Consider the following 21,460-nt stretch of genomic DNA (forward strand, 5'->3'; position numbering starts at 1 on the left):
TGAACTGTTTTTGTAGACCATGCTAGCCTTGAACTCACAGAGATATGCACAGAGTTTCTGCCTCCTGAATGCAGAGATTAAAGAAGGTAACCATCACACCTGGCTCCTAAGTATACATCTATTTTAAAATTTTTATTTATTTATGTATGAGTGCTCTATCTGTATGTGCACGCCAGAAGAGAGCATTGGATTCCAGTATAGATGGCTGTAAGCTACCATGTGGTTGCTGGGAATTGAATTCAGGACCTCTAGAGGAGTAGATAGTACTCTTATCTACTGAGCCATCTCTCCAGCCCCCTATGCATATATTCTTAAATATACTATTTAGATAAAATTTTGAATAACTTACAGGTGTTCCAGGTGCTACTCGGGACACAATTACAGGCATCTTCTGATCATATCCTCCCTGGAAAATAGGAAAATAAAGTTAAGTACTATTAAACCAAGAACATCTTAACATAAAAACTGTTTTTATGTTAAGTTTTTTATGTTAACTGTTTTTATGTTAAGATGTTCTTGGTTTAATAGTACTTAACTTTATGTAACTAACTGTGACATAAATTCCAGGTTACCTTTACATTGAATCCAAACCTTCCATTTTCATCAGGTTTCATTTTGATTAGAACAAGATTATCATGTGGAATGCCACCATTAGGCTGAAAAGACAAAAATAATTTTCAGATTATAAATAAAGCATATAATTTATCTGCTTGTATTATCTGTGGTATGTAAAAAATTGAAATTTTAAGTGCATATTAATTGAGGAAAATGGTTTCTTTGCCTAATATCTTGCAGATGCATTCTCTCAATCCTCCTCCCATTCTATGGGAAAGAACACTGGCAAATTTGCCATCTCCCTTTCCTCTAAATCTATATAATAGTATTCAGGTTGCACTCCTACCATTCCATAACCAAATTAATGACAAAAATATTTCCCCATTACTAAATCCAGTATTATGTCTCAAGCCTTATCTTATTTGAATTATCTGTAGCATTTGACAAAAGTGGTCACTTTCTCCTTGGTTTCCTTCATTACAACATGTTACATACTTTTCCTTCTACCTTTTTGCCTGTTTATTCTCAGTCCCTTTTCATCTCCCTTATTATAATTTGGTCGAGTAATGGCTGTTTCTAGAGCCTTTATATTTAGATAACTACATACATTTTTTTTGATGATTCCCTATACTGTGTTTTTCAAAAAATATCCATGTGTATGTGCATGTGTGCACAGTTGTAGGTGCACATATGTTTGCAGGTGTGTGAGCCTAAATGTGGAGGCTGGAGGGCAACCTTGGGTAGTATTATTCCTCAGGGGCTGTCCATTTTGTTTTTTGAGAGCATCTCTCATTAGTACATGGACTTACCATGTAGGGCTAGGATGGCTGGCCAATGAGCTCCCCAAGAATATGCCAGTCTATACATTCTGAATACCTGTATAGCCAGCAGTTTAGCAACTAAGTTATCTTTTAGCCTTTACTAAATAAAGAAACAAACTGGACTATAAGTTCTATGATAACAAGTACCATTGTGTTACTTGTCTTTGTATGTCCACTACCATCACATAACCTAACGTGAATCAATGCATGCCAGAAGAGACACATAAATGTCTCCACAGAGTTAGTACTAGAGTTGTCAGTTTTGGCAAGAATTCTGATCTCTTTTGATTAAACCTACTATAGTGGAACAGTGTACATGAGAAAATGGTTTCAAATATGGTAATGGGAGAAACACTGAGTAAACAAGTGAGAAGGCAGGGAATACAGCAATTACTAAAAGCTGCTGACACTAGATGCTAATGCTTTCTATAGACTTTCCCCTTTCCAGGTTATTTCACTTCCTAATGTCCATTTAAGTTTCTTGAAACACACCTACATGTGACTGTGCTTGCTTTTTTAGGAACACAGTATATTCTCAAGATAAACTGATAACCTCACTTGTGGCTTATTTAAATCTCAAGAAAGCAACAAAATTAACAAGCCATTAGAATTGTAACATTTTATTGTATAAAAGCATACTCTATAGAAGCAAAAGTTATAAATTATTTTGTAAAGTATACAACAAGCATACATTATCAGAATCTGTACTCATTTTTCAAAAGGTTGGGGAATATTTCTGCACTAAGAAATTACATAGTAAATTAAGTATTTACTGAATTATTAGCACTTATTCTAGAAGTATGTATATATTTTATACACTGAAATCCACCAATTTGTTAAGACAAACTCACAATACAATGTACATTTTTAGATCGAAACAGAAACTGAGACTCAAAGCCAAATATGGGCGGAGAGTAGGGAGCCCTATAGAAAAGTGGGAGGAAGGCTAGAAGGACCTGGAGGGGACAGGAGTTCCACAAGAAAACCAACAGTCCCAACTAGCCCAGGCCCAGAAGGGCTTGCAGAGGACCATGCATGGACTAGATCTAGGCTCTCTACCCAATGGGCAGCTTAGCCTCCATGTGGGTAACCTAGAAAGGGATGAGTGGTTGTCTCTGGCATGGTCTCTGTTGCATGCTCTTAGATCACTTTCCCCTAGAGGGGCTGCCTTCCCAGGACACAGTGAAAGAGGAAGTACACAGTCCTGATGGGATTGGATGTGCTGGGGTAGGTTTAATGGTGGGGGGGTCCCCTTTTCTGAGGGACAGCGGTAGAGCGATAGGGGAATGAGGGAGGGATGAAAGGGAGGGACCAAGAGAAGAGGAAGAAGTGGGCTAAGGTTGAGATGTACAGTGAGTAACTAAATAAAAAAATTATATAAAAAACAGTAATAAATTTTACTGTTACTAACGACTTCAAGGAGTTGGCTGGAAAGTTAAAGAAAAAAATAAAGATATATAATATAAAAAAGGAAATTGTAAAAAAATAAAAATAAAAAAGCAATGAAGGAAAAGAAAACTCCATATTGGTATAAATTATGATCAAATAATCAGAAGAAAAGACTACGTATAATAATTTACTACTAAAACATGCTTTGGGCAGGTACTAAGACTCATAACCAAACCTTCGGCAGAGTGCAGGGAATTATATGAAAGAAGGGGGAGTTTGTATGACGTGGAAAGGATAGGAGCTCCACAAGGACCAAATATATCTGGGCACAGGGATCTTTTCTGAGACTGACACTCCACCAAGGACCATGTATGGATATAACCTAGAACCTCTGCTCGGATGAAGCCCATTTTAGCTCAGTAACCAATTGGTTTCCATACTAAGGGGAACAGGGACTATATCTGACAGGAATTCAATGGCAGGCTCCTTGACCTCCCCACCCCCCAAGGGAGGAGCAGTCCTGCTAGACCACAGAGGAGGACTTTGCAGCCAGTTCTGAAGATACCTGATAAAACAGGGTCAGATGAAAGGGGAGGAGGTCCTCCCCAATCAGTGGACTTGGAAAGGGGCAGGGAGGAGATAAGGGAGGGAGGGGAGGAGGGAGGAAGGAAGGGTTTGGGAGGTAATGAGGGAGCAGGATACAGAGTTAATAAAATGTAACTAATAAAAAAATATTAAAAAAATTAAAATTAAAAATAAAACATGCTTTGGTTCAAAATAAAATGCATTCAGGATATTAAAAGTTCAAAGCAAAGTGAGGCTACTTACAGTGGACTTTTCAGGAGAAGAGGGCACATCAAAGGTTTCATTAGTATGATTGACTAGATCTTGTTGAGAGTGGGAAAGATGAATTTGGTTCCAACTGTTTTTTTTAGATTGTTTGGGTGGTAAAGCTGGAGGCTGCCCATCTTCAGGGGTCTCTTGTGATCTAGGTAAGAAAAGGGGGGAGGGGTAAATACTTTTAGAAATCATCTGATAAACATACCTTATTCTAAATTAGGTCAAGCAACCCAGATGTCTAATATGAAGAGGCTTTGACTATTGTATTTACTTGGAAATATTACCTTTTAATAAAATAATTATCTTTAAAGATATAAATGTTTTTAATCAAATCAATAATCTGTTATAGAATATCTTAAAGCTGTTCCTATAAAGATATTTATTAACTTTCTATAATAATGAACATTTATTTTTTTAAAGGCATAGATAGCCAGAGAGTGTGGTAGACAAACAGAAATCAAAGTCAAATTGTGGAAGGTAAGGCTGTACTGCTAAGCACAGCACGTACTTCAGACACAAGGCCCAGAGGCCCCTGAGCTAGAACTGACCCAAAGGCCTCCTCCCTGAGGACCAGCTTTCATGGTACAAGAAGGCTCCATATAAGCTTGCAAAGGAGGAAGACAACCAACAGTTCTAAATAACTACAGCGCCTATGAACCACAAACACCAGTAAGGCATGATAACCTTAAGAGTACACAGTGGCACACAGACCTTAGTGGTAACCAATAGCTCTCTAATTGGACTTAAGAGCTACTTAACAAGAGAGAAATCATGCCTGGTACTAGAAACCTAGCTAACTACCCAAGGGCTAGTGAACTCATGGATCTTGGAGAAGAACCACTTTACTAAACAAGCATAATCCCTAACTGCTTCTAAATATTTGTCTTTATACACACAGATTAAGTGTAGTCCTCACCCCTCTTCAAGGAATTCTTTCCAACAGATGAAGACTATTATGGAAAACCCTAACCAATCAAAATGCAGAGATGTGGAACCCAGCTTCAATGGATACATGTACATTACTCCTGCACTTAAGACTCAGAGAACATTGCAGAAGAGTGGGTGGGAAGAGCCAGAGGGGATCAAGGAGTTTGCTGTGAGCCCGTATCTTCCAGTAATAACAAAAGCCACACCCAGAAAGTCTCACCAACATGGCTGCCTTATACATGAAGTGAACAAAGCCAACAATGGTCATCCAAAGTGGATGGGGGAAAGCTCACAAGGCATGGAATACTGCCAGGTGTTTAAAGATGAAAAAAACAACAATTATAAATATTAAAGAGCATAACCCTCAAATTTGTGGCAAGAGGAGATATTTCAAGGTGGAAACTGTAACTTTTAAGAACAAACAGTCTACAGAACATAATGTGATTTTCCACAAAGGCAAGAAGGTAGAACCAGTGGATCAACTTCTATCCTACTATGCTGGCATCCATGAAAATGATCTTGGGAGAAAAACAGTAGAACAGAGTATTTATCCTCTTTTATTTATTAAACTAGCATATATTAACTGCAAAAAATTAAAAAGTTTTATGTTTATATATGTACTTTTATCACATTTGTTCTCCACTATCCTCTTTTGTCCTAATGTCCTCCTTACTTTTGGTACCGTTTAATAGTCCCCTTTTAAATTTAGATACCACACATGACAGAATCTCTGAGTCTGGCTTAAATCCCTGTAAAAAACTTGATTTCACTGTTTCCTATGGCTGAATACCTAATACTTAATTGTAACTATATTCAACGTTACCCATTCTTCTGATTGGTATCTTTGCTGATTACATAATTAGTAAAACGGATAAGTAGTTATCTTTGATTCCTGGGAGTATTAAAGATGGATCATATGTTAGTTTTATTCTCATTTGTTTAGGAGCATGTATTCTGGTTTCTGTAACAGTCATACAGTCTTTGCCATTAACAGTGTATAAGGGCTCCTTTAAGCAACCGTCAATATCATTGCCAACACTTGCTTGTTCTTAATTTTTGTAGTTGCTGTTGGTCTTTGTTTTTGTTTTTTGAGACAGGGTTTCTCTGTGTAGTCCCAGCTATCCTGGAACTCACTTCTGTAGAACAGGCTGGCCTTGAACTGAGAGATCCACCTGACTCTGCTTCCTGGGAGCTGAGATTAAATGTGTGCAATACCATACCTGGCTGTTCGTCATTCTTTCTTTTTTTTAAGATTTATTAATTTATTATGTATATAGTGTTCTGCCCACATGTGTGTCTGTACACCAGAAGTGGGCATCAAATCTCACTATTGCTATGAGCCACCATGTGGTTGCTTGGAATGGAACTCATGACCTCTGGAAGAGCAGCTAGTGCACCATCTCTCCAGTCCTGCTGTTGTTTTCTTAGAATGCCTGTTCTGACTGGGATTAAAAGGAATCTCAGTGGAGTTCTGGTTTGTAGTTCCCTGGTGAGTAAATATGTTGTTGAATATTTTTTATGTGTTTTATCAGCCATTTGTACTCTTTAAAAAAATTCAAGTAGAAACATAACTTTATTCAGAGCAAAGAGGTAGGTTAGATGACGATTAAGAGTGAAAACAGGCCACATGAATGAAAGTACTCAAGCTACTATACTTTTTTTTGAGAACTATTTGGTCAGTTTATCTGCCTACTCATTACTGGATTAATTCCTTTGGTGTTAAGTTTTTTGAGTTTTTTACATGCAATTCCATTTGTCAATTTTTGCTGTCCTATTTTCTTGAGCTACTGGAGTGTTATTCAAAAATTTGTCTGCTGACTTGACATGCTTTCCATTTGTCATCCTCTATTAGTTTCAGGTCTTCTATTAAGGGCTTCGGTGCATTTTGAGTTGACTTTGCATGGGGTGAGACCAAAAGAACTAGTTTCAGTCTCTTACATGCAAATTTCCAGTTTTCCCAGGATGGTAAAAATGACTGGTTTTTCTGTTTGTTTGTTCATTTTAATACAGAGTTTCTCTGTGTAGCCCTGGCTGTCCAGGAACTCACTCTGTAGACTAGATTGTCCTTGAACTCAACAGAGATCTGCCTGCTTCTGTCTCCAGAGTGCTGGGGTTAAAGGTGAATTAAAGGTGTTTACCCTAAAAAAATGGTTCTTTTTAAAATTTATTATTTTAATTTTTATGTGTATAAGTGTTTTATCTGCATATAGACACACTCATGTGTGTGTATATGTATCATGTGTGTATATATATGATACACACATACTGCATGTCCAGTGCTAGAACAGGGCACTGGATTCTCTGGTACTTAAGTTACGGACAGTTAAGAGCTGCCATTTGAGTGCTGGGACCTGAACCTGGGTCCTGTGCAAGAGTACCAAGTTCTCTTAAGTGAAACCTCTATAGCTCCAAAAAATGGTTTTGATAAGAATACTGACCATTAAGCCATTATTAAGTTATTATCTATCTCTGAGATGGTAAGATAACTTTCCGTGAACAAAGAATATGCTGCCTCTTTGCCCAAAGACAGTAAGAGAGTCAATGTATAAAGCTACATGGCTTTGATATTCAAGGATAAAGCTGACCAAGCATTACTCACTCTGGAGGACTGATAATAGATGCCTAAATGACATTATCATTTAAATAATCATTTAAAGACTACCCTTTACCCTCCTCCAGAAATGACATCATGCTTCTTCACATAACTTGCTTAGGTGAGCATAATATGGACTGAGTGGCATGTGTCATCTACAAAAGAAAGCTTTAAGAAATATTTCATGATTCATTCTCACTCTTCTTCCTTTGCTATAAGGATTAGCCATGTCCCAGAGACTTGTCACTTTACTTCAAGTACTGATATGAAGATAATATGGAACAGGGCCACAACTGACAAATGATGAACATACAATGATGACAGCACCAAACATTTCTTTTATGTAAGTGAGGCTTAATTGCTATCGCAGCACAATTTAACCCAAGTCATGGCCAGAGTGAACTTAGATACATTCTCTAGCTTGGCAGTAGAAGCAAAAACTTCTTTAGAAGTTGCCTGCTAGAAACCTGAGAGTTAAGGGGGATTAAATTGGATAGAGTGACTTAATGGCTTCCCGAATAAGTTTTTGCTAAGAAAACATGAAACTTTGTAATCTGGCTTAAAATATAACTAAGTTAAGTAAGTACACAATAATGCTCACTCACTTAGGTATCTGTAGGGAAGCACTTCAGGGATCAAACACTTTAATTTCCTTTTTTAAAAAGAGTATCTTTTATTACTCGCTGAATTTCATGCATACCCACCCATACTTGCTCACACCTATCTGAATGTCCCGATATTCCAGACACATGTCCTCCTTTCATACCCTCTCAGTTTTCTTTGGTAACTCACAAATGTTGTCATTTCAGTATCAGGGTGTGTACTCTTTCTCTTCAAAAGTGTCCCTAAACTCTGCTTTCATGGCTACAGATCACAGCCTCCCTTGTCCCACATGCATGCACCCCCGCTGTGCCCATTTTTATTCTATTTCTTTTAACTGCCAAGAAGACAAGCCTCTATTCAAGCACTGCTAGTCCAGGGAAATATTTCTATGATCCTGAATAGAGGCCTGAACCATGGCCTGCATAGTATGAAGGCAAATCAAAACAGACATCCTTTGGTAAAACCTTACAGATATCTAACATCTTGCAAACAGCTGTTAACTCAGGAAAGATTTAGCCTCAAAACCAAGGGCTTGAAAAGGTATGTGAGGCTGAAATCCAGATGACAATGGAATCAGAGACTCTTATTCTTAGTCTGGCCAAAATACATGGTAGGATCAACTGAAGCATGGTTAGTAGAATATCTAAGTGGCTAAAGCTGGCCACAATGGTAGCAGTGTTCAACTATGTGACAGTGTACATGAGATATTTTGCAAATACTGTTAAATCCACATTTGTATGGGTTAGAACACTTAGTTAAATATACACTGCTAAAAAGCTGCAGAGGTGTTTTTTTTTTTAATGTATTTATTCACTTTATATCCTGATTGCAGACTCCACATTCTCCCTTCTCCTCAGAGAAGACGGAGGGCCCCCGTGGATGACAGCCTGCCCTGGCACATTAAGTTGCTGCAGGACTAGGTGCATCCTCTCCCACTGAAGCCAGACAGCGCAGCCCAGTTAGGAGATCAGGAATAGGATCTGTTGGAGGTTGGTCTGATACATATTACTGGCCCTAAAGATTTGCATATATCTATCCTTGTTGTATAAAACTACCTGATTGACTAATTAAATGGGCTATACCTGGGCAGGGCAGAATGGGGTAGGCATGGCTAAGGTTCCTGGACTTCTGGGCTGAAGAGCAGATTATGGGAAACAGACAGACAGAAGAGAGAAGGGAGGATGATGCCAGGATGGGCTAGTGTGGAGAAAAAAACCATGTGGGCGAATAGAAAGGACTCCTATAATGCATAAAAAGGCCCAGAGGAAAAACATAAGCAAATACCATGGGATTATGGATGGAAAATAATTTAGATGAGGATAATTAAGATGGATGGTACTGGATGGGGGCTGGCAGATGTATGATGAGGATATTCAAACAACACAGATAAGAATATCAACCTGGCCCAAAATAAATAAGGCAATTATAAAATCTAACAAATTTCTCTGTTTTATTATTTATGATAACGGGATAGATAATACTGCCATAATAATCTTAGGGCAAATAATAAACATTATATAGCCCAACCTCATTATTTACTATCAAGGGCCCAAAATCAATAGCCAAGGACTCTAGATTAAAATCTGTGACATGAACTAAAATACATCCTTTCTTGCTTTATGGGGATCTCTCAAGTATTTCATTACAGTTATGCAAAAGTTAACTAAAATACTAATTAGTACTCAAGTAAGTTAAACAGTCAGTTTAGAAAATACATAAAACCTTTCAAGGATATAATTAATATACAAAAATGGAACTGTCTGGTTAGGTCTTAAGATTTACTTCACACTTTTAAATTTTCAAAAATCAGAAAATACAATTATCTAAACCCAACAAAAGAGTTAGTTATAATTTCTAAAGTAATAATACATTAAATTTCCATCAATTCTGCCAACTCAGTTTTTGCAAGTATCAATTGTGTATGATATATACATAATACTCTTTCATTCCTTATAATATAGAAACTCAAAGTGTCTTTTTTTTTAAAAAAAAAATGTTACCACGCCAGTTGTGGTGGCGTACGTCTTTAATCCCAACGCTCATCAGAAGCAGAAACAGAGGCAAGTAGATCTCTGTGAGTTCAAGGCCTGCCTGGCCTACTAAGCAAGTTCCAGCACAGCCAGGGCTGTCGCACAGAGAAATACCATCTCAAAAAGCAAAACCAACCAAACAAAAAAGGCCAGACTTTGACGTGTCTTGGAAGCTTAGTATTCTTTGGTCTAAGAAAAACCATGACTGATATACATGGTCGTGTTTTCCATAAGACTTTGCTGACCTCTTCATTTCTCTTTTACCCTCATTCTGAGACATGTTCTTTCCTCCAGGCTGGTTACATTCACTATGTACTGTGCATTATACTCCTTTCTCTTCAACAATGTATTTCTTACTTATCTGTTATTACGTATTGTCCTTCAATTATGCCAAATGTATATGAGTTATCTCCACTGTATAGGATAATAAAGAAAGACATTGCATATTAATGTGAGGATATGTAGACTATGCATTATACCAATGGCAATCAATGTGAAATAAGAAGCTATGCAAAATACTAGTAGGAACAGATTTAGAAATGATGTGGACAGCTAGGAGTGGTGGTACACATTTGGGAAGGCAGAGAAATAGATCACTGTGAATTCAAGAGTAGCCAAGATTACATACGGAGAACCTATCTCAAAATATGAAAAAGAAAAAATACGTGAGCACACTTTTTATAACCTAGTGTGAGACCCATCTCATTTTTTCCCCTTGATACTTTTTATAACATATTTTGTTCATGTTTATGATGTCTCTTGCCTTAAAAAAATTAGGAAGGCTGCCTTACATTTTCCTAATCCCTGACTTACACTGTTATATACCTGAACAAATATTTGAGAATATACATTAAAATTAAGAAACAGTCAGTAATGAAAGGGGCAAAAGAAAGAGAGGCAATAAGACATCTCAAGGACAAACAGGTACATTTACAAATATGTATTTATAATTATATAAGTTTGTATCATGTGCTCTAATTTCCAATATTATTTCAAGTGAAGTAATCAAATGTACTTGAAAATAAAAAGAAGCAAAATGAAAAAGGGGTCTTACGGTGATGATTCCAGAACTATGCTATTAGCTTGCGTTGATGATGGAGATCTCTGATTCACAAAATCATCACTGGGGGATGTGTGAACCACATGGTCTACCAAATGACCAACTGAAGATGGCCGGACCCGAGTCCCCTCTTGTGTGAATGCAGAATTCCGACTAAATGAAGAGAAACAAAGGCTGAACAAAAGTATACTTTGATTTTTCCTTGTTTTTTGATTATATGGTTTCATGAGAAAGTAGGTGTGTGTTTATGTATATTTTAAAGACTATGTTAAGTAGGCAGAATCTCTAACAGTAATATAAACAGTGTGATATAAACAGATAATGGGAAGTAAAGACATGCCTGCAGTCTACCAACTTGCCATCAGGCCTTTACCCATTTCACTATTACCCCTACCTAGGTTTTAGCCATTATTAATTTTATGCCTTATTCAACATTTATGAAACTGGTTAGAATAAATGGTCAGAAATATTTTCTAGACTCAATTCTTTTTGTTGTTGTTGTTTTTTTTTTTTTTTTTTTTTTTTTTTGAGACAAGGTTTCTCTGTGTAGCCTCAGCTATCCTGGACTTGCTTTATGGAACAGGCTGGCCTCTAACTCACAGCAATATGTCTGCCTCTGCCTCTCCAAATGCTGGGATTACAGTTCTCGGCCATGTGACAGACTTCAGTTACTTTTCTTAATGTTTTTAACTTGTAGAAAATGAATTCCTATAAATAGATGATGAATAATCCCACTACCCTAACAGTTACATAAATATCATCATTACAATTATTAATTGCAATGTTAATATCTGAGCATTTGTTATGTGATGGGTATTTTACATTTGTTACCTCAACTAATGCAATATTAAGACTGTAGGGCACTTACTATAACAAGGATGCTAGGATTAAAGACATGTGCCACTGTGTCCATCTACAAATAGGATTTTGTAGATAAGAAAAAGGAATGGAAATTAACTTCAAGATTTAAATAATAATTCTAGAGCCACTGCTTAATTACCATGCTATACTGTCTCTTGTCATCCTTTAAAATTATTTCAATCCCTAGGAACTTAATCACAGCTATTATTATTTGGACCATTCCTCTTACAGTCCTGCCTTCCCTCCTTCTCTCTCCTTCCTGCCTTCTCCTCCCCCTTACTCATTGCCTTGTTTCTCTTACTCTGCTCTCCTTCTGGTATAGGATATTTGAGAAATTCTTCCTTATCTTTTTATTATCTATGCCAAAACCTGGCAGCTTTATAAAAAAATGCTAGACTGTAATACATACATGATTAGAGCTATACCACATGGTTCCTGGTCCAGCTCTACCTGAGCTTGTGGGGATACCATTAGAAATCTTTTCCTAAGTCACAGGAATTATTAGAGCTCTGAATCACAAAACACTCAAACAAAGCATTTTCACAGGTTCCCTAGTAAGGGGAACAGTGGCTATCTGACATAAACTCAGTGGCTGTCTCTTTGATCACCTCCCTGTGAGGGGAGTGCAGCTGTACCAGACCACAAAGGAAGACAATGCAGCCAGTCCTGATGAGACCTGATAGGCTAGGGTCAGAGGGAAGGGGAGGAGGACCTCCCCTATCAGTGGGCTAGGGGAGGGGCATAGGAGGGGAAGAAGGAGGGAGGGTGAGATTGGGAGGGGGCTACAGTTGGGCTACAAAGTGAATAAACTGTAATAATAAAAAAATTAATTTGAAAAATTATAAAAAAAAATTATATCCCTGTAGTAATCCTGGTGGAAATCTATATGGAAGTGGACTACATAAACATTTCTATGAAATTTTAAAGTCATGACTAGATCCTGAATTACCCTTCCTGTGAAAGTCAACTGCTGAGGAAAATAAAGGCTGTTCTTCAATTTTCCACTTGCTAATTCCCTAAGGCTATTCTAAGCCACTTTTACAAAGGTCAGCAAGCCAAAAGGCAATAATGTTTGAAGTAACAAAAATCACGTTGGGTCTGGTGAAGTGGCTGATCAGGGCAGGGAAAGGCATCTGCCAACAAACCTGGGTACCTGGTTTCAACTCTAGGGATTCCTATAATGGAAGAACTGACTCCCCTAAGTTGTCTTCTAACCTCCATATGCTACTTTGCATGCACATGTCCTTGCTTATAAATATAAAAGCAAACACACTAAAAACAAGGAAACACAATAAAAAAATTTTTTTTTGGAAATTTGATCAAAAGACTTCTATTTTTATATATTGTGATCTTTAGGCAATAAAATATGTAGCTAATAACTTAGAAAGTAGCAAAATGCAAGCACGATGCTGGCTTGCCACTTACTGGTTGGGAGTTCCAGGTGGAGACCGGGATGGGAGGCTCTGTGTTTCTAACCTGTCATCAGATAACGAATTTCTGCTGACTACTTCCCAATCCATTAATTTCCGTGCCAAAGGCTTACTTGGAGATCTGTAGAAAATATTTGAATAATACATAAAAAGTTTTATATTTATATTATATATATATATATTTGAGGCAAATCTTTTTTTGAGGCAAATCTTAAAAATTCATTTAAATAGAGCATATTTAAGAAGTTTGCTTATTATAAATGAGTTCATTTTGGTAATATTTATGAAATAATTTCAAAAAGAGTGTATTTGCTTTATATGACAAAAAGAAGGGTAGGGCTATGAAGAGTAATAAGAGTAAAAGGAATATTTAAAACATAGAGAAGCTAATTATAAATGAGTTCATTTTGATAATATTTATGAAACAATTTCAAATAGAGCATTTTTTGTTTATATGACAAAAAGATGGGGCTATGAAGAACAGGACATAGTAAAAAAGAATATTAAAAAAAGAAAGACTCAAATAAAAAAAGAAAAATTTCATTTACTTTTTATTTTATATACATTGGTATTTTGACTGAATGTATGTCTGTGTGAGGATGTGAGATTCCCTAAAACAAAATTTCCAAACAGTTGTGAACTGCCATGTGGGTGCTGGAATGGGTGCTGGAAATTGAACCTTGGTCCTGGGCCATCTCTCCAGCCACATTTTTCTTTTTTTTTTTTTTTTTTTTTAGAAACAGTACAGCATGGTGATTAGGCAGTGGCTCTGGAGTCACCATTTGAATCTTGAAGTTAATTTCCATGCCATTTTCTCATCTACAGAATCCTATTTTCTTCTTAGCTACAAAACCTATTCTTATATGTAGGGTATGGCCAAGGAATTTCTTCCCCTTTCTTTCTGTAAAAACATTTTGAAAACTATTATATCTTGTGGTGGGTAACAAAAGGATATTTTTAAAAGACTTATTCTATTTTAAATTACATGGATGGACTTTTTGTATGTCCGCACACGTAAGTGTGGGTGTCCACAGAGTCAAGAAGAGGGTATCAGATCCCCTGGAGCTGGAGTAAGCTGCTAGATATGAATTCTGGGGAAGAAACTTGTCTTCTGCAAGAGCAGCAAAGGCTCCCAAACACTTGAGTAATTTTCCCAGCACAAAGGGATATGTTTTTTGATATACTGTCAGCTTTTTTGATATTCTATCATAGGGATAGAAAAGAATTAAGTGACCTGCCACGAAAAAAGATGCTAATGATATAACTATATTCAGAAACATAAGCCCTTAGAATTTCAATAATGTTAAGAACCAATGTCTCTAATGTGTAAACTTAAGTACTACCCAAAGCTCTCTTAGTTAAATGTGTATTTTTTTTTTTTTATATACAGAATTATTCTGGAAGTTAAAATGAATTAAATGACTTAAAAATAAGGTATAATCAATCACCCTATATGGCTTTTAATCTCAGTAGTAAATTTCCTAAGACCTGTAAAAATTAGGTATGTTATTTTCTTTACATCACAGTAAAACAGATAGAGTAATACTACTGCAAAAAGTTAGTTCATAAAAATATTAGGTAGAAACAGTTATTTGTATAAAATAACAAGGCAGGGTAGCCACACACATGAACTCAAAGTGGTTGTGACAGCATACGTAAAGCTGTGTAAACCTGAGCTAGACCAAATCCCACCTTAGCTGCCAGAAGAGGAAGGGTTAGTGTTTTCTAACAGTAATGCTCCCAGTAAATTGACAATGCTCTAGAAGATTACACATCCAAGAATATTTGGGCAGCAGATTGGTCTTAATGGAGAAAACAAAAGCACAACAAAAATGAAGTGGAAAGGAGGGTAAAGAAGTAAGGAGTGGGTCTAGAAAGAGCTGGGGGAGAGACGTTGAGTGAATATGAACATATTCAAAATTAAAATGAAAGTATAAAAACATTTAAAAATTGAAACTATTTTCAGTCATGGCCCATTATGTTCAAAGATTCATTCTGTGAATTTTAGTTTTAGATTTTTCAATAATAATAAAGACTGAACTTTGTACTATATGTACCTTTTAGATTACTGGAAGTTTTTTGCCTTAAAAATTGGCTATAATTTCCGCTTTTGTCCGGTACTATATTACATACATTTATATAAATTAAGAACAAATATCAAGCAAGGTAGAAAATAAATATAAAATTAAGTAATCCAAACACATCCAATCTTAAGTACCTAAATGCAATGTAATCATATTTGCAGTTGCATCCTAAAATTTCCTTTCCAACATATTAACTGAGAATGGCCTACGAGAATGGAAATGCTCAGCAAACGGTACTCCATGGTGTTTCATGTCCACAACAGGAAGCATAAAAATAATCATGGCTACTAGGGACACTGAATGCTAATTCTGGCCTATAATTTAAAAAAAAAAAAAATTAACTTTCTATACTCAATATATAAATTCACCAGTACAATAGTCTTTATTTCCTTCCTTATACCACTTCAATTTTATGACTTTAACAGTATCTAGATTTTCAGTGCAATGTTTTAGCTCTTTATAAAGTTTGTTAAATTATGCTGGAGAGACACCTCAGCTGTTAAGAGCAATGGCTATTCTTCCAGAGGACCCTGATCTGAATCCCAGTACCCACATGATAGCTCACAACTGTCTGTAGCTCCTGTTCGAGGGGATCCCACAGCCTCATACAAACATACATCAGGCAAAACATGAGTGTACATAAAATAAATTATTTCCTTAAAAGTTTGTTAAATTATGAATAATAAATACTTATGTATTTTACCATGTCAGGATTTGATTGCCAAACGCTCTGTTTGGCCTAATTTCTTTTACCTCTAAAACCAATGAGCATCTTCTAAAACAGATATGATGTTACTGGTCAAACAAACAAACAAACAAAAAAACAAATTTCATTTTCCAAATGTAAAGTCAAAGTGATTTAAGTACAGAAACAACTTCTATCACCACAAGTTTAAGTTATGAGACTTCTTGACTTGAATTCAGGATACCATTAGATTTAGCCCTTCACAGGGGAGGGCAAATAAATTCAGTTAGTCACAAATGAGAAATACTATGTAATGACTTCAATTTAAAAAATAAAATCATGAACTTACCATAATTTATGTTTTTTTTACTAGTATCAATCTTTCATATTCACCTACTTTTTCCTCATATATTAGACTAAATGTAAGCTATAAGAGCTAAGATTAATTACCAAGAGAAGGAAAAAAATCATCTGAAAATTTGAAAATTCAGCATACTTACCTAATACAAACTGTCTGAACACTTTATTCTTGGTAGTGAACTAAACATGTTTGGAAATGTCTTGAATTTAAAACTAAATTTCAGGCATTTTACTTTATTAACAGTTTTAACCTCAGAGACCCACCCACTCAAGCTTGTTGTCTATGTTTCCTGTTCTGTGCAGAAATTTCACAGAAAAAAATACCACACTGTTAGCAATGTGGTAAGTTTATTTTCTGACCATGGCACCTTATTTTTCTGTCGAGAACTTTGCTCTCTTCTCTTCCTCAGATATTATTATATGATAACTGAAAAAGCAGGCAATTCAAAGGGTTGATATATAAGGGAGAAAGGGGGTAATTGTTGGTAAAAAATTTCATAAAAGCTTAAAGGTCTTTTATCTTCCTATTTATACTGCCATCTAAAATTCTAAGATAGACAATAAATCTGGAATTATCAATCAAAATGACTTTAATTCTTGCTAAGACCATAAGAGAATTCTAGTAGCTAGGTATAAGGAAAGAGTCTTACATGAACAATCCCAGGAGCTGGGCGGCAGTGCTGGTGCACACCTTTAATCCCAGCGCTCAGCAGAGGCAGGTGGATCTCTGAGTTCAAGGTTAGCCTGGTCTGCAGAGCAAGTTGCAGGACAGCCAGGGCTGTTATACAGAGAAACTTAGTCTCAGAAAAACTAAACCAAACCAAACCAACCAAACAAAAACCAGGTAAGCATAGTCTTTCAGAGGCAAAGCAATCCTTAGGGCATCCCAGCACTATTAAAACTTCTCCACGACTTAGGCATATAGCTCCAAGGTGGATCACTTTCCTAGCATGTGTAAGACCCTGGATTTGGAAACCTGGCACCTTAAAAAAAAACACCTTCATCTTCCCCACCCATTCACTTAAAAAAAAAAAAACAAACAAAGACAGTCATCTACAAACTTTGTAGCATTTTAATAACGAATATGTGATGAATATGCAGGCATATAAGCTTATTGCTAAAGTCAGTATGTTCAAAACCATTAAAATAACACAGTATTTTAATTTTCAAAAATGGAGCATTGCAAATAAGAGACAGTACAAAAGCCAAAACAAATTCTTTTTAAATTAGAATAATTATGTTGATAAGAAGTAAATTTATCTTACGGGCAGGCAGTGGTGGCACACACATTGAATCACAGCACTTGAAGGCACAGGCAGGGGGATCGCTATGAGTTCAAGGCTAGCATGGTCTACAGAATGATTTCTAGGATAGCCAAGGCTACCCTATCTTGAAAAAGAAATTGTATCTTATGGAAGTTGTACAGAAAACATTTTAGCAAGAGCATTTGCTAAGCAAACCTCCCCACCCCAGGTCTATACCACTTAAAATTTTAACAGTGGTGCCCAAGATAGTCGTAACACACAAACACAAAGTGTATGATGCAAAGAAAAATCTTGAATAAATACACAAAGTATGTAAAGAGCTATGTTGAATGATGATTATTCTTCAAGTCATTTGACACTGTTAGAATTTTGGAATATAATGGACTGTCACTCACTGGTAAAAACAGGGAGCAACTTTTATTTTGGGAGGAATGAAAGAGAAAAAGCAAAGTCAAACAGGAAACTATTTCCTCTAGAAATACAAAGCTGGAAGAACCTTGAGGTTTTTGACCAAATAAAATTTTCTGTTGTCTTTATAATAGCTTCCACACCTCTAACAACAGCAGATGCAGACAAATAACTCTTCAGGGCTGTATGTTCCTGAAGGAATTTCCACCAGGAACAAACTCCTCTGTCATTGTGCCTCTAGGCATCAGGCAGCAGCTGATGCTAGTTTGCTCAAATTTGTTCCCTATTTTCCATCAGTGTTTAGTAAAAGTCTTTATTGCTTTTACTTGGATTACTGCAATTAGCTCCTAATTAGTCACTAGGTATCCAATCTATACTAATCCATTCTCTATTCTTACCTATTTTTCTGAAATATAAGGTTCACTGTATCTTTTTTTTTTAATTAAAAAAACAACCTGGCCCTCACAAATTCTAATAAAAGAAAGATAAATTTTTAAAAAGGCAGTTTAAAAGCAACTTAAAATTTAAAAACATGATTTACATAAACATATAAATGGGCTACATAATAGGACTCATTATATTTCTCAAAAGTATGTAACAGGAGATTAACTGTCCAATGAAATGTTACTAGTGATACTTGATTCAGCCTATTCAAAGCTACTGTACTCAATATATGATTAACATTCATAAATATACAAAAAAAAAAACCCAATCGGGACACTAGACAAAGTAGTTTCCACTTATTCAGCATAATGTACCATTTAGAAAACATCACTAATGTTTGAAATGTTTATTTTATGTGTATGTGTATGCATTTGCATGCAGAAGTCCAGATCCCCTGAACTGGAGGTACAGGCAGTTGTGAGCCACTATATGGATGCTAAGAACTGAACCTGGATCTTCTACAACAGCAGGAAATGCTTTTAGCTACTGAGCCACCTCTTCAATCCCCATTTCTATTCATTTTTATCCTTTTAAAAATTCAGATATCTGTTGGGCTGGTGAGATACCTCAGTGGGTGCTTGCTGCCAAGCTGACAATTTGAGTTCAACCCTGGGACCCACCTAATGGAACGACAGAACCAACACCCCTAAGTTGTCCACTGACTTTCACACATGTCATGTGCAGCCTCCTTCCCCTGCCACATATATCACAAAATAAAATCTTAAAATGTTAAAAAAAAAAAACCAGAAACAAAACCCTCAGATACTAAAACAGAATTGACTTACCTTGCAAATACCCTGTCTTTATTTGCCTTTTCTTTGCCATATTGAACTGACTGGACTTCAGTTCTCCCACTGAAATATATAAATATACATATCTTAAAGAAGACGACAGCATAAAATTACAATATATAACACGATTATATTACAATTTTACAAGTGACAAAAGATTTGTGATAAGAAAAACAATAAAAGCAGCAGAATAAGAAGGAAAGACTGTACTTTGCTGTTCCTCTCAGATGGGCAAAGCCTAATTAGTAGTTCTTCAATTTAAAAAACCAAGATGTGTCAGTAGACACACACTCAATGATGGGAACTCCTTTCCTGTGGTGGCCTGCTGAAATGCTCTCTGTAGAGTCGGAGATGCCCTGTATCGAACAAGCTCTAAGGCTCTGACCCACCCTAACAAGAAAGAGTTAGCTAATGTCCATTACCTAATGACAGAGATGAACTGTGTGTTATCTTGGATAACTTTTTTTTTTTTGTCTACTAGCAATTATTACAGATGTGAAGATTGGATATCAACTCCCTCCATGTCACAATATATGAGGAAATTTCAAGTTTTTGAATAGAGGAAAGCAATGAATGGAGTCAGACATATTGTGGATGCTGAGCACCATTTCTGCCTTGAAACTGATTTGCCTAGAAAGCACACTGAGTATGGCAAGGAGATTCTGATCCTCCTCCATGGTACATCAGTATGTTTAGCTAATTGTGTTAATGAAAAAATAGTTCTATGTGAGTCTGTGAAGGCAACCTGTTACTGAGTTGGGAATGGACATAAATTTCTAGTACAGAAAGTAAAACCATTTATAAATACAGACATTTAATGAACAAGGGGCAGTGAATAACATCCTGATGAAACAGTCCTTCTCTCACAGCTCCAGGAATAACCAGACTCACCATGATAGTATCTTCGAAGTATAGTAGCAGGTATAGCTTCAGGGCATCAAAAATGACCCTTGCACATTATCCCTCGGGCATACTTGGTTCCTAATAATCATCCCTCCCCAACTTCCTTTCCTGTTTTTATTTTTAAATGCCAATGTAACCAAGTCTCTGGATTAATTTTCTTTTACTTAAAATATCAAAAAGGGCTCTAAATTTCTCTAACTCAGTCCTGACTGATGCTTTAATATGGCAGTGAAGCCATATTAATGGTCAACTCTATTGACCAAAAAGGCTGGATTAACAAGTCGATGTTCATAGCAAGCAAGAATAATTAATGTTCAAAAGGAATGTACATCGCATATTGTCCAAAACATACTCTTTAAGAGTCAGAATAAAATAAAAATCTGTAGCACTTAGAATACAAAATTGTGACAGTACGAATTTAAGCAAGTAGAATCAACTGTTAAAAACATATATAAAAGCTTACGACAGTAATTCAAGAGAGAAAAGCATAATAAAAAGAATAACTAAAATACCAGTTTTAAATTTGAAATCACCATTACAAAGAGATAAAAAAGCATTCTGAAACTTGTTTTTGATGATTCATATATATATATATATATATATACACACACACATACATATATACGTGTGTGTGTGTGTGTGTGTGTGTGTGTCTGTGTAGTTATAGTTTGCTTGTTTGTTTGTTTTGTTTGTTAAGAAAGGGCTTCTTTGTGTGGACTTGGCTGTTCTGAACTTCCTCTGTAGACCAGGCTGGCCTCAAACTCACAAGAGATCCACCTGCCTCTGTGTTCCAAGTGCTGGAATTAAAGGCATATGGCACCACTGCCTGGAGCCGTTTTTATTTTATTATTTTTTTTATGTGCATTGGTGTTTTGCTTGCATGTATATCTATGTGAGGGTGTCAGATCCCCTGAAAATAACAGTTGTGAGCTGCTATGTGGGTGCTGGAAATTATACACTAAAAGAATAGCTCTTAATCAATGAGCCATCTCTCCAGCCCCCTGAAATTGCTTATATACTCACTTTGAAAAGGCCTATCCACAACTGTCTGTAACTCCAGTTTCAGGCAATAAAATTAGCCTAGAAAGAATAACTGGTAAATCCTATCAACCATTTACTATAAGAAGGAAGTTAAGAAGCCGGGGCCAGTGGAACAGGCCTATAATCCCAACACCCTGGGAGGCAGAGGCAGTTATCTGTGAGTTTGAGACTAGCCTGGTCTGCAAAGTGAGTCCAGGACAACCAGACTACAAAGAAAAACCCTATTTCAAAAAACCAAAGGGGCAGGAGGAAAGGCTGGAGAGATGCCTAAGTCAATAAAATACTTGTCACACAATCATGGACCTGAGTTCACTCTCCTGGAACCCAAAAAAAGACAATGTGGTTGCCTGTGTCTGTATCCCAGCACTGC

The 21,460-nt window shown here is 36.3% G+C and overlaps 1 protein-coding gene across 3 annotated transcripts in view; it reads right to left on the reverse strand.

The window, feature by feature from the left end:
- The window catches only part of Ptpn4 (protein tyrosine phosphatase non-receptor type 4), a 144,846-nt gene that overhangs the window by 38,029 nt on the left and 85,357 nt on the right, over positions 1-21,460 (reverse strand). For 2 of the 3 annotated variants that reach the window (XM_021633249.2, XM_021633248.2), the window contains 6 exons: positions 19,141-19,209; positions 13,105-13,230; positions 10,813-10,971; positions 3,594-3,753; positions 573-656; positions 350-406 (listed from right to left, as the gene is read on the reverse strand). In XM_021633249.2, the coding sequence (XP_021488924.1) occupies positions 350-406; positions 573-656; positions 3,594-3,753; positions 10,813-10,971; positions 13,105-13,230; positions 19,141-19,209 (655 nt within the window). The remainder of the gene's footprint in view (positions 1-349; positions 407-572; positions 657-3,593; positions 3,754-10,812; positions 10,972-13,104; positions 13,231-19,140; positions 19,210-21,460) is intronic. The other variant, XM_021633250.2, reaches the window with a different exon arrangement.

The sequence above is a fragment of the Meriones unguiculatus genome, chromosome 18, assembly GCF_030254825.1.
Source record: "Meriones unguiculatus strain TT.TT164.6M chromosome 18, Bangor_MerUng_6.1, whole genome shotgun sequence".
NCBI classification, from domain to species: domain Eukaryota; kingdom Metazoa; phylum Chordata; class Mammalia; order Rodentia; family Muridae; genus Meriones; species Meriones unguiculatus.